The sequence below is a fragment of the Bos mutus genome, chromosome 5 (genome assembly GCF_027580195.1).
Source record: "Bos mutus isolate GX-2022 chromosome 5, NWIPB_WYAK_1.1, whole genome shotgun sequence".
Taxonomy (NCBI): Eukaryota; Metazoa; Chordata; class Mammalia; order Artiodactyla; family Bovidae; genus Bos; species Bos mutus.
Window position 1 is genome coordinate 40,489,506 of NC_091621.1, and position 12,460 is coordinate 40,501,965.

The window sequence follows — 12,460 nt, forward strand, 5'->3', positions numbered from 1 at the left end:
TGCAAGCAGATCCAACCAGTCCATCCTAAAGGAGATCAGTCCTGGGTGTTCATTGGAAGGACTGATGTTGAAGCTGAAACTCCAATGTTTTGGCCACCTAATGTGAAGAGCTGACTCATTTGAAAAGACCCTGATGCTGGGAAAGATTGAGGGCAGAAGGAGAAGGGGATGACAGAGGATGAGATGCCTGGATGGCATCACTGACTGAATGGACATGGGTTTGGGTGGACTCCGGGAGTTGGTGATAGACAGGGAGGCCTGGCGTGCTGCAGTTCATGGGGCTGCAGAGAACTGGACACGACTGAGTGACTGAACTGAAATGACCCTTGAAAAACTGGCATCTGGGTGAAGTCCATCTGCCAGTCCTCTCCTGGGTAGGTCTCACGTCATTGGACAGGCTGTGCCAGCTGGGGTCTTCAAGCTCCTTGGGGGTTGTTTAATTGGCAAGTGGGACAAGAGGAGACCACTTGCCTTATGGTAGTTCGGAAGCCTGTTCCTCTGAAGGACCTTTCTAGTAATTTTTGGAGGGCCTTTTCCCCTAAATGAGTGGTGGCGTGTAAGGAATTAACCAACTTCCATTGGAGGTTCCCAGGCAAAAAAAGGAGTCCCTCCTTTTGGAATCACTCCGTATGATCTTCTTGGAAGCCCCACTCTTAGCTTTAAGAATCTCACCTTCAGTATATGAAGGAGTTTCTGGCAAGTTAGTCTGTGGAACTAAGGTGACAGCCCCTGTTAGGTCATTATTCTGTAATGATTCTCTCTTAGCTGCCTGATCGGCTGCGTGGTTCCCTTATGCCACTTCCGTGCTCCCTTTTTGGTGTCCTTTACAATGGGAAACTAAAACCTCACTGGGCAGATGAACTGCCTCTAAGAGCCTAAGGATTTGATCACCATATTTGATTGGGGACCCTCGGGTTGGTCAAGTGGCCTCTGTCTTTCCAAATGGCAGCATGTGCATGTAGCATCAGAAAGGCATACTTGGGGTCAGTGTAAATGGCTACTCTTTTTCCTTTTCCCAGCTCTAAAGCTCGAGTCAGGGCTATGAGCTCAGCTAATTGGGATGAAGTACCTGGTGGCAAAGATTTAGCCTTTGTGGTCTCAAAATTGGAGACTACTGCATATCCAGCTCTTCCTTTTCCATCCAAGACAAAACTGCTTCCATCAGTGTACCAGATTTCCTCAGGATTGGTCAGAGGATCTTCTGACAATCCCTCTCAGAGTTTTGTCCAGTGGTCCAAAGTTTCTAGGCAAGAGTGAAAGGGGAGAGAGCCCTTGGGGATAAACAGGAAGGTAGCTGGGTTAAGAACCTCACAAGGGGATATAGTCAGGCCTGGATTTTCCATCAGCACTACATGATATCTGAGGATTCTTTGATCAGACATCCATAAATGGCCTCTCCCATTCAGGAGTTGTTTCACTTGGTGGATGGTAAAAATAGTGTTAGTTCGTCCCCAGAAGAGAGTTTTAAAGCATCTTCTAGCAGGTCTGCAATAGCTGCAAGATTTTGAAGACAGGGAAAGATCTCTTCCCAATAAGGGAGTTGGACCCTCAGGGACCACCCAAAACTGATGGGAAGATGTTTGTCCATCCCAGAAACTAGAGAAGTGCTTGGGAGAATGAATCTTTTTGTAATTGTTTTTCCTGTAGCACCCGAAATGGTACAGGTTTGGGAGGAGAAGTTTCCAGAGCAGAAGGTCAGGACAACCAAGAAATTCTCGGACCTACCTGCCACATCCAATTGCACCCTTGGCTCCAGCCCCATGATGGTTATCTGTGACAGGTGGGCTGGCTGGAGTGAGCTGCTTCAGTCCTGTTGAACCATTGTGAGGGAAGGCTTGGCACTTGACCTAGAAGTTCTTGGGTCCTGAGGATAGAGTGCCACCCAATGTCCCAACTGATGACATTTGTAGCGAGCTGTTTTAGGAGACTTGTCACAGTTTGGACACTTTGGCCCAGTGTCTCGCCTGTCTACAGATTAGGCATTTGCCTTGTGCCTTACCCTTTAAGGACTTGGGGTTTGCCATAGGGCTTCTCTGGAGGGTGGCCAGCATCTGGGCATGCCTTGTCTCTTTTATTCTCTCCCTTTCCTGGGCCTTGGCCTCCCTCTCCTGTTCTCTGTTATCAAAGGAATTGGTGGCTGTCTGGACCATCTCATCTAAAGAGGCATCAGGGTCCTGCTGCTATAGCTGTTGTAACTTTATCCTGATGTCTGATGCACATTGGCACAGGAATTTGTCTTTCAAAATCACCTGTCCCTCATAAGAGTCTAAGACCAGATTGATAAACATTTAGTGGGCCTTTTAGCCTTTCCAGAAAGGCAATGGGGTTCTTGTTGGACTCCTGAGTTATTGCTGAGACTGAGCATAGTCCCACAGCTAATAGGCTTCCTTCTATTTTCATGGGTGAACTTCCTTAGGGGTGAGTCTTTGTGAAGTTTATCCTACCCAGTACTGTTGCAACCTGAGAGCCAGGCGTCCCCGGGTCAGGGCGCAGATCCCCAGGCAGGCTGAGGTGTGACAGCCTTCTGGAGATTGAATCTAGGCATGTTGACCTCCTGGGATGCCTGGACTGGTGGATCCCCAAGCAAGTTGAGGTGTGACAACCTTCTGAGGACCAGATCCTTAGGCAGGTCTACCTCCTGGGACCATGGGCTGGTGGATCCCCAAGCAAGGTGAGGTATGACAACCTCCTGGGGACCAAGTCCTTAGGCAGATCGAGGCATGTCGACCTCCTGGGACCCTAGGCTGGAGTTGGACGTCCCCAAGGTCTCCAGCATGACTAGTGCTGGGTAGGATTAAGGGATTGTAATCTTAATTCATTGCTGGTTTGTCCACTGCAGATGGGAATAGATATCATGATGTAAAGTAATCCAAGCCTGTGCTCTGAGACTGGGAACCTGGTGAAACAGCCATAAACCTTATCCTCTTATTGTTCTGAGGGAATGTAAGTCATTGATTTCCTCCCCTAGTCTTTCATAAGAGCAGCTTAGAGTGTCTCCAACGGTAAACATCTCATTGTCATAGACCCACTTTAGGTAATAACAGAAATAATGGCAAAGGAGTGGGTTATCTGGTCCTGTTAGGGTCATTAGGAGTATTTTAATAATAATAAGCGGGGTGGAGTGATGTTGCCTACAAGGGGGCAGGGTCCTGGTTGTAGGAGTTAGTAAGCGGCTTAAGAACAAATTGATGAGGCAACAGACCAGATGTTCCATAAAAGTGGAGTGGAGATCTGATCCAGGGGTATGTTTGTAACTTTAGGAGAAGGGTGATAAGGGATTGGGCCCAAACAGCCTGTAGGGCTAATTCCCAGAGTTGCAAACATTATCCTTGGAAGCCCAATTGCCTTTGAAGGGATGCCACCAACAGATGGACTTCTAGCAGGCATTGTGGGCCTGCCACCTGCCCTAGAGGGTTCACTGAGAGATGCTACTGTTGCACATGTTGTAGGAAACATGGAAGATGAGGGCCTGAATATCTAGAGAGATTGGATATTATACAGTATGTCTCTCCCAAGGGCCAACTATTTTCTAGTTGTCCCTCCAGAAGATTGTAGAGGCAACATTTTGGGCCTGGACGGGCTCAGGAAAAGAGCATGAAACAGGAAGGGCGGGGGGAGGGCACAACTTTAGAAAAAATGACATAGCCCAAGGGCATAACATAAACCAATTAAAATCAAATGGGTCCAAGATGACAAGTCAAATTCAACTAAACCTTGATCCTCAATATGCAAGCTAAATGACACAGCCGGTGGTTATCTGGCCAGGACAGTTGCAAGGCACTGTCAAAAGACCGAGGAGTGGGTGGTTCCCCAATTGTCCGAATGATACTCACACTCATTAGCATATGAAATCACCGAGCTCGCAGAAAACTAACCGCACCACTCTCGCCCTCTGCAATGGCCCACACCCTGTGGAGTGTTCAGTTCAGTTCAGTCGCTCATCGTGTCTGACTCTTTGCGACCCCATGAATCGCAGCACGCCAGGCCTCCCTGTCCATCACCAACTCGAGGAGTTCACTCAGACTCATGTCCATCGAGTCAGTGATGCGATCCAGCCATCTCATCCTCTGTTGTCCCCTTCTCCTCCTGCCCCCAATCCCTACCAGCATCAGAGTCTTTTCCAATGAGTCAACTCTTCGCATGAGGTGGCCTAAGTACTGGAGTTTCAGCTTTAGCATCAGTCCTTCCAAAGAAATCCCAGGACTGATCTCCTTCAGAATGGACTGGTTGGATCTCCTTGCAGTCCAAGGGACTCTCAAGAGTCTCCTCCAACACCACAGTTCAAAAGCATCAATTCTTTGGCACTCAGCCTTCTTCACAGTCCAACTCTCACATCCATACATGACCACTGGAAAAATCATAGCTTGACTAGATGGACCTTTGTTGGCAAAGTAACGTCTCTGCTTTTGAATATGCTATCTAGGTTGGCCCTAACTTTCCTTCCAAGGAGTGAGCATCTTTTAATTTCATGGCTGCAGTCCCCATCTACAGTGATTTTGGAGCCCTCCCCAAAAAAGTCTGACACTGTTTCCACTGTTTCCCCATCTATTTCCTATGAAGTGATGGGACCAGATTCCATGATCTTCATTTTCTGAATGTTGAGCTTTAAGCCAACTTTTTCACTCTCCACTTTTACTTTCATCAAGAGGCTTTTGAGTTCCTCTTCACTTTCTGCCATAAGGGTGGTGTCATCTGCATATCTGAGGTCATTGATATTTCTCCCAGCAATCTTGATTCCAGCTTGTGCTTCTTCCTCTAACTGTTCTTTCTTGACCTGCATACAGATTTCTTAAGAGGCAAGTCAGGTGGTCTGGTATTCCCATCTCTCTCAGAATTTTCCACAGTTTATTGTGGAGTGTACTTTCTCTAAATCCGAACAAATCCACCTCTTACTTATCACTGTGTCTCTCACTGAATTTTTTGCAAGGAGGCATCAAGAGCCTGAGCTTCATTCATTAGGTCCTAAAACCAGACACCATGGGTTTTGGCCGGTTTCAAGTCCCAGTCAGATATGACTGAGTGACTAAGCATAGTACAGAGTCCCTGCCATGTGGGTTTGAGTCCCAATCTTAGGTAAATGGTTTCAAGCACAACTTTCACGAATGGAAAGACGATGACCTGCCCAACACTTTGTAAGCAGTGGCATAGATGGAGAGAGGAACTGAAGGATGGGAGGAAAAAGGAGTGGGAAAAACGTGCCAAGAAATCCCCTTCATAACCTGCCAGAAAATCTGCTGAATACCTGACCTGTGCTCACAGTTTTCATTGGCCTGATCCTTGGCACAAAGAAGATTAAGGACAGAAGAATCCCCACCCACTTGGGCAACAGCTACTAGGGCACCGCAGATAGTGGAGCCTTCGGGACACCCTGGGCACCCACTGTTGCTCGCCTGTTTGCAGGGGGTTCAAGGAAACAAGAGATTGTAAAGGAATTAAAATTTTGTTAGCCATATGTCCTTCCAGCCACAGGAGTGAGGACTTCCTACCCGAACCGGTGGTCTCTGGAGTCTGAGACTGAGCCGTGTGAGCTTTCTGCTGTTTGTTTTTGCTGTCCCGGTTTCCAGCACAGTGGGATTTTTGTCCCTTCTCCTGCACTGGGTTTTCTTCGTGTTCAGCTTCCACCGTGGAAGCTTTCACTGAGTTGGGCTTCTGCTGTGCTTGGCGTCTTGACTCGTTGGGGCTGAGCCGAGATTGTTTCAGCCAGGTTAAACCTGAGTCATGGCATACAAACCATGTATGTCGGAGGAGTGTGTAATTTCCTCGCTTCTGTCTTACCGCAGCAAAAATTTGAAGTGGTGGATGGACCAGTGCTATAGCTCAGTTTTATTGGCAGGCAAAGGAAAATACACCCTCAAGGCATGAGGGTGGGCTGACCCAAAAGACACGAAGAGAAGCCCCTGGTTCAATTTTGGCTCCTCTTTTTATGTTTTTTCTCCTCTCCCTGAGCCTGCTCTATGTAAATTGCACTAGCCAGGAGGGCTGTTTGTTTTACCTGAGGTCCTCACTCTGGTCCTTAGACCTTCCTTTGTTCTATTTTCGCAGGCTTTTCCCTTGTCTTTTAGCCACCGCCATTTTGGACTCCTTTTTCCTATTCTAACTACCTAACTCTATGAAAGATGTCAACTGGCTTTCTTATCCTCTGAGTCATCTGAGTGGTGGTAGGGGCATTTGTTTTCTACCTCCCATTTTTAGTTATTCCTGTCTTATTTACAGCATACTTATACAGAAATCTATGTGAAATGAATGGTTATATATAAATAAAGATGTTTTCTCTTTTTTGTCATAGGTGTTGAGTTTTTTTTTTCCATAGGTTTCCTTTCCTTTGATTTCAGCCTCAAAGGTTTCCAGTTTGCCTCCTTTGTAATCACAGGGGTATCAGTAAACATGGTTTTTTATTTGGTTCTTTCCTTATGATGATACCATTGCATGCAGTATCATACATAAAAAAACAACCTGTTTTTACCTGGAATCAGCTGATACAAAGGTGACACTTCATTTATTTCCCTCCTATTCTCAAAGCAAACACTTCTGTTTTTTTTTTCTCTGGTGGTTGCCCCTTCCTGTGACCACTGGCCTATGCAACCAGGAAGAATAGCCAGGCCAAGAGACTCTACAAATGGGAGAGATCTAGCACCATGTAGTTCTGCCTCTGCGTCTGGCAGCTCTTCCTTGGTGCATTGTCCCTGTGCTGCTGTGTTAGCCCTTGCCCCTGGAGATCCTCAGGGTCACAGAACTCTGCCCTGATCGAAAGCCTTCGAAAAAGTACAGTGATTGCATATAAATACTCTTGACTCTGAGCTGTGATTATAAACTTCCCTCTATGTATTCAGCTGCTCAGTCATGTCCAACTCTTTGCAGCCCCGTGGACTATAGCCCATCAGGCTCCTCCATCCATGGAGTTTTCCAGGCAGGAATATTGGAGCAGACTGCCATTTCCTACTCCAGGGGATCTTCCCAGTCCAGGGATTGAACCTGCATCTCTTGCTTCTTCTGCATTAGCAGACAGATTCTTTACAACCAGGACCACCTGGGAGGCCCCTCCACTCTCTAATGGAGATATATAAGGTGGTGGGGAGAAAAGGAAACCTAGCATAGTAATTTTAAGTAGAAAGTGAAAGTGAAGTCTCAGTTGTGTCCAACTCTTTGCAATCCCGTGGACTGTAGCCTACCAGGCTCATCCATCCATGGGATTCTCCAGGCAAGAATACTAGAGTGGCTTGCCATTTCCTTCTCCAGGGGATCTTTCCTACCCAGGAATCAAACCCAGGTCTCTTGCATTGCAGGCAGATACTTTACCCTCTGAGCCACCAGGGAATCCCAGAATTAAGTAGACTCAGGTTTAAATCCAAACTCTACCACTTAACTGCTGTGTGACCTATAACATCTATGTCATTATAATGGCATCTGTCCTTCACAACCTTTACCCTCATCTACATTTCCAGTCTTATGTCCTGCCACTTTCCTTCTAATTGTCTACTCTCCTCTACCCCTAGCACTTGTGTTTATCCAGGAACTACGTGGGACCTTGTTGGTAAAATCTCTGGATCCATCTCAGATCTAAGTAAGTGCACGTTAAAACTTAACAAGCTCTGGTCTAAGCAACTTCCTGGAACTTTGATTCCTGGAAGAAACAATGCCACACTCCAGCCTATGACTGCTGATGATATGTGAATGTTCTCTGGAAAAGTATGATATGCTTTGTAACTTGAGGTATTCTTTGAATTATTCCCAACTAAACCGTGTCTTAAATTAGAGGTCCTTGAACAACTAGCTTCCTTGGTTGCCTTCATTTCCAGCCCTTTGAAATTCATCCTGCTATTTTCTCATGTTTTTCTGGGACTTTCCTTCTGAATCCAGAAAAAGCCTCCTCACCAGCAAGGAGCTTAAGCAGACTCAAATCAAATGCTTGCTATATATAATATGCTGTATTAGGTACAGCACGGGGTATAGAAATTAAAAGACTGACGCTGAGTGACCTTTTTATTTCATTGGAAAGATATACAGATCCAGAGTGAAATAACTTTTATGCTCCTTTGTCTATTATCACATCTTTGAATTTTTGCAGTATGGTGTGTTTCTGTGATGTTGGTAGGAAGGGATTATTAAACGTTTTTCTTAGATAAGGAAGTCAGGTTTAAAAATATTAAGGATTATTAATGTCATATGGCTATTAAAGAGCTAGGATATGTATTCATATTTTCCAGCTCCAGTTTTTTTTTTTTAAATATTGTGCCACACTGTACCTTCTAATATCAAGTTAATTTACAGTAAAGAAAAAACCATATAGGGTTACAGAAGTAATTGTGGTAATTAAGAGGAAAGACATTCTTTTACTGCAGGTGTCTAAGGAGGCTTCAGTGAAGGAGCATTTAGCAGGATTTTGAAAGACAAGCAGGATTTATCTGGACAGAGATGGGATAAGCAATCTAAGAAGAGGACAAGCAGAAAATCACAGTGTCTGTTTAAAGAATAATGATTAGACCAGTGTTCTTAGGCTTTTCTTATTTGTAATCTGGATTGTTCCAATCCAATTGAACGAGGCATCTGAACTGTGCAGGTGTGGGAACTGATTTCTTATTTTGTTTCATACTCTTGCACAAAATCCACTGTGCTGAGAGCCAGGGGGATATAACTGCATACATTTTCCTGGTGGGACCTAAAAATGGGAGTTTCTCGGCCGGGTTGTGTTTTATAGACTACCACAGCCACTTGTTAAAGGCAGTGTATTACTTGTGGGTGGTTGGCAACAACTTCTCTTCCTTTGTAGGAGAATGTGGGTAGATGGTGTGCAGGACCACAAAAAAATAGTGACCTTCAGAAAGCGGCTGAGATCAAGATCAGTGAGAAGCATAAACTTAAGACCAGGAAACAGAACCCTGGATATTATAAAGGGGATTTTTCAGGTGTGCAGAGGCTCTGAAAATCCGAATTGGTTTAAGACCTAGAAGGAAACGGCGTCTGATTGGTTTTCCTTTTTTTTTTTTCCAAAGTGAGAAAGGCACCCCCTACCCATTGGGTGGGCCGCCCTCGTAATAGGACCTGCCTTTGTGACGTGGCCCGGCAGCCGCAGTCTTATTAGCTCATACCTGGGTGAGTGAGGTTCAGAGCCAGTGGCCCCGCGGGAGCGGGAGCGGGGCCATGGCTGAAGGGGTTGAGCCCATGGACGAATCCCAAGGTACTGAAGTTAAAACCCAGCAGCCCACGGAAAGAGGCCTCGCGGGACCCCTGAGGCGGAGCTCGTGCTCCGTGCTCAAGGTGTCCCAGCTGTTGCTCCGCGCCATCGCCTCACACAAAAGGCTGACCCTGGCGGCTCTCAAGAAGGAGCTTGGAAATGCGGGCTATGAGGTGCGCAGGAAGTGCGGCCGCCTCTCGGGCGAAAGGTCCGGGTCTGAAGGGAAGGGCCTTCACCTCCGGGTGACTGGCAGCGAAGCCGCCGGCTACTTTAGGATCTGGAAGATTCCGAAGCCGAAGAGAAAGCCAGGACGCCCAAGGCTGGAGGAGGGTGGGCGCTCGCCGAGGACCCCTCTCGGGGCGCGGAACTCACGCAGGCGCTCTGCGCGCCGCACGGTGGCCAGGAAGGTGAGGAGGGGGCGCTCGAGGGCAGACTCGAGGAAGGTGAGGTCAAGGGCCAAGGACCTGGTGAGTTCCAGAACCAAGGAGGAAGGGAGGGCCAAGAAGGAAGACATCAGGCCCAGATCCCGAAATGCGAAGAGGCCAAGCTCCAAGGCCAGGGAAGAAAAGAAGCAGGACCCGGGGAGGCCGGTGAAACGGACCGTCCAGACGCCAACGGCGAAGACGTGCGACTCGAGGGCTACTCGCACCAAGACTTCTGCTAAAGCTGAAGGTGCTCGGAGTGCGACCGGGAGTCCATAGTGTGGGAGCCACGCCCCTTCCTCCAGGCACAGATGCCTTTCCCCCCATAGGCCCCAGTGAGAGCAGCCCCCCACACTCGTTGGAATGAACAAAATATATACAAGACCTTTCCACCGCATTGTGTGTGTTTCCTCTTTGCCGCACCCGAAGGGGAAAGGGTGGGTGTTGAGCTGAGACGTGTAGCAGAAGCCTGTCGAGTGAAGACAGAACAAGGTGTATGACATTCTGTTTCTGCTGCAGGAGCCAGAAAAATGCCTTTTAAAAGGAAAGAAAACAGGTAGAAGAAAGCCAGCAACTTCACGGGGTTAGAGGATGTGTTGGATTAATGTGAGACAGCCTAGCAAATCTAAATTGAGTTTTGGAGAGAAGGGCAAGTAAGGAGAGAAGTAGGGGCATCACTGGGGCAAGAGAATAGACAGCCTTTAGGTTAAGTGGTCCCACTAATCCAAAGTGTTCTTACTGGAAATTCCTTTTAGAAGACGGCCTGTCTCCCGCAATTGATTGTAATGCGTTTGTAATTTTTGCCCTGATTTGATAATTGTTTTAACTTAGAAAAAAATGTCTTATATGTTAATCCTCAATTGAGTGACCGTGTGTGTGAAAGCATCTAGCACAAGGCTTGAGTCATGGTAGGTGCTTATCACAAGAATTATATATGAGTAGAAATGATTTGTGATAGAGCGATAATGTGCTACCACAGAAAACTATACTGCATCAGTACTTATTGAGACCAGGATCCTAGTCAAAGTGCTGCCACTCTGACCTTAACTAGGTTATTTAATCACTCATGGTCTTGGTTTCCTTCTCTGTTTAAAAAAATACTGGAATTAGAGTAGGATTATTTTAGGTGATCTCAAGTGTCTGTAAAATGATAAGAGGGACTTAGACATCATGGTGTGTGCTTTGATTGACAAAATTCATTAAGGGAATTATCAGCTGAGAAAGTACTATCTCCTACTGAGGAAACTACTAAGATATACAGAATGCATATCAGAAATAAAAGAAGATGGGAAAGGCTAAGTAATGAATAGCTAGATCTTTGGTCTTCTGAAAACACATGTGCTAAGCACTATATACCAAATTGGAGCAAATATATGATTTCTTTGGGTTCTCAAAGCAGGCATAAAGCACACTATTAGAACAGTTCTCATGCCATCGGCTATGACAGGATACAGAAATGGTTCCTTGGGAAGTGTACATATGAGTTTTTTAGAGTATACTTGACCAAACTTTCCCCAGAAAATTCTGATATCTTTTATAAGGGGGCACGGGATTTATATTTAAAACAAAGTTCAGTGATGCTAATATTCACTGACACCTTTAAATGAGGATCACTCCTTTAAGTCTATACAATGTAACAGCAAAATGCTTGCCCTGTATTTCATCTATAGATGATCTGAACTTTGAAATCTCCCCCTGCTATAGTTTTACTATGCACTTGAATTGTCTGTAAGAGGCAGAATGAAGCAAACAATCAGAAAATAGCCACCTGAAAAAAAGGCAAAGAGAAACATTGTCTACTGAACACAATTAGAACAGGTTAATCAAATGCCTATTTGATCACCAGATGTTATTGCCCCTTTATAGTTGCAGGATGTTTTTACTTAAAGAACAAGATCATCTCAAATTAGAAATCCCTTTCCCCTAAATTAGGATGGGAAGGACACTGGCAACAACTTGTTTTCTATATTTCCTAGGAATCTTCATGCTTCTCTTTGCATTATGATGTTTTTCTTCATTTAAGCAAACGTTATTAATCACTCAGTAAACTTACCAAATTAAGTAAATTATGTATATAATTTACATAGCTAACAATGGTCATTTCAGATTATTTTCATTGATAAGGTGATTTAGTATGACTGTACTCTGATTAAATATAAGGCATGATCTTAACTCATAGGTAGGTCATCCAGATTGTTTAGGTCATGATTCTAACATGTTTAGGTCATGATTCTCCATGGAGAAACTGCCAAGAATAGCTCACTTCATCAGTGTCTGCAAGATTGTGAATGTTTTGCTGAGAATAAAGATGGATAAAACATAATTCCCACTTTTTAGTGCTCACATTCTAGTGGCATATTTAGGTATTTAACTTTGGTCAGAGCAAATAGAACATCCCTGCCCTCAATTCTTTGTTTTCCTTTTTATCTCAACTGCCTAGTGCAATTATGGTCAGAAAATTTTTGGTTTAGAGTTGTGATGCCATCTAACATCGAATATTCAGAGGTTGTTGAAAAAACAAATAAAATGGCCTTGAAAAATATGGAAAAAAGTATAATTTTACTCATAAAGGAAATGAACATTAAAACAATAATATAACATTTTTAATCAAAATATTTGAGAACCTACTCTGTTGGTGAGGCTGTGGGGAAACAGGCACTCATATACAATGCTCAGTTCAGTTCAGTCGCTCAGTCGTGTCTGACTCTCTGCGACCCCATGAATTGCAGCACACCAAAGAGGAACTAAAAAGCCTCTTGATGAAGGTGAAAGAGGAGAGTTGAAATCAAACTAAAGCTCAACATTCAGAGTCAGATCATGGCATGTCCCATCACTTCAGGGAAATAGATGGGGACACAGTGGAAAC

The 12,460-nt window shown here is 45.1% G+C and overlaps 1 protein-coding gene across 1 annotated transcript; it reads left to right on the forward strand.

Annotated features, from left to right (window-relative positions):
- Positions 1-2,646: 2,646 nt before the first annotated feature.
- Positions 2,647-9,873, forward strand: H1-7 (H1.7 linker histone). Its single transcript, XM_014481355.2, has 2 exons — positions 2,647-2,671; positions 9,065-9,873. The coding sequence occupies exons 1-2, from the start codon at positions 2,647-2,649 to the stop codon at positions 9,871-9,873; spliced, it is 834 nt and encodes a 277-aa protein (XP_014336841.2).
- Positions 9,874-12,460: the final 2,587 nt, after the last annotated feature.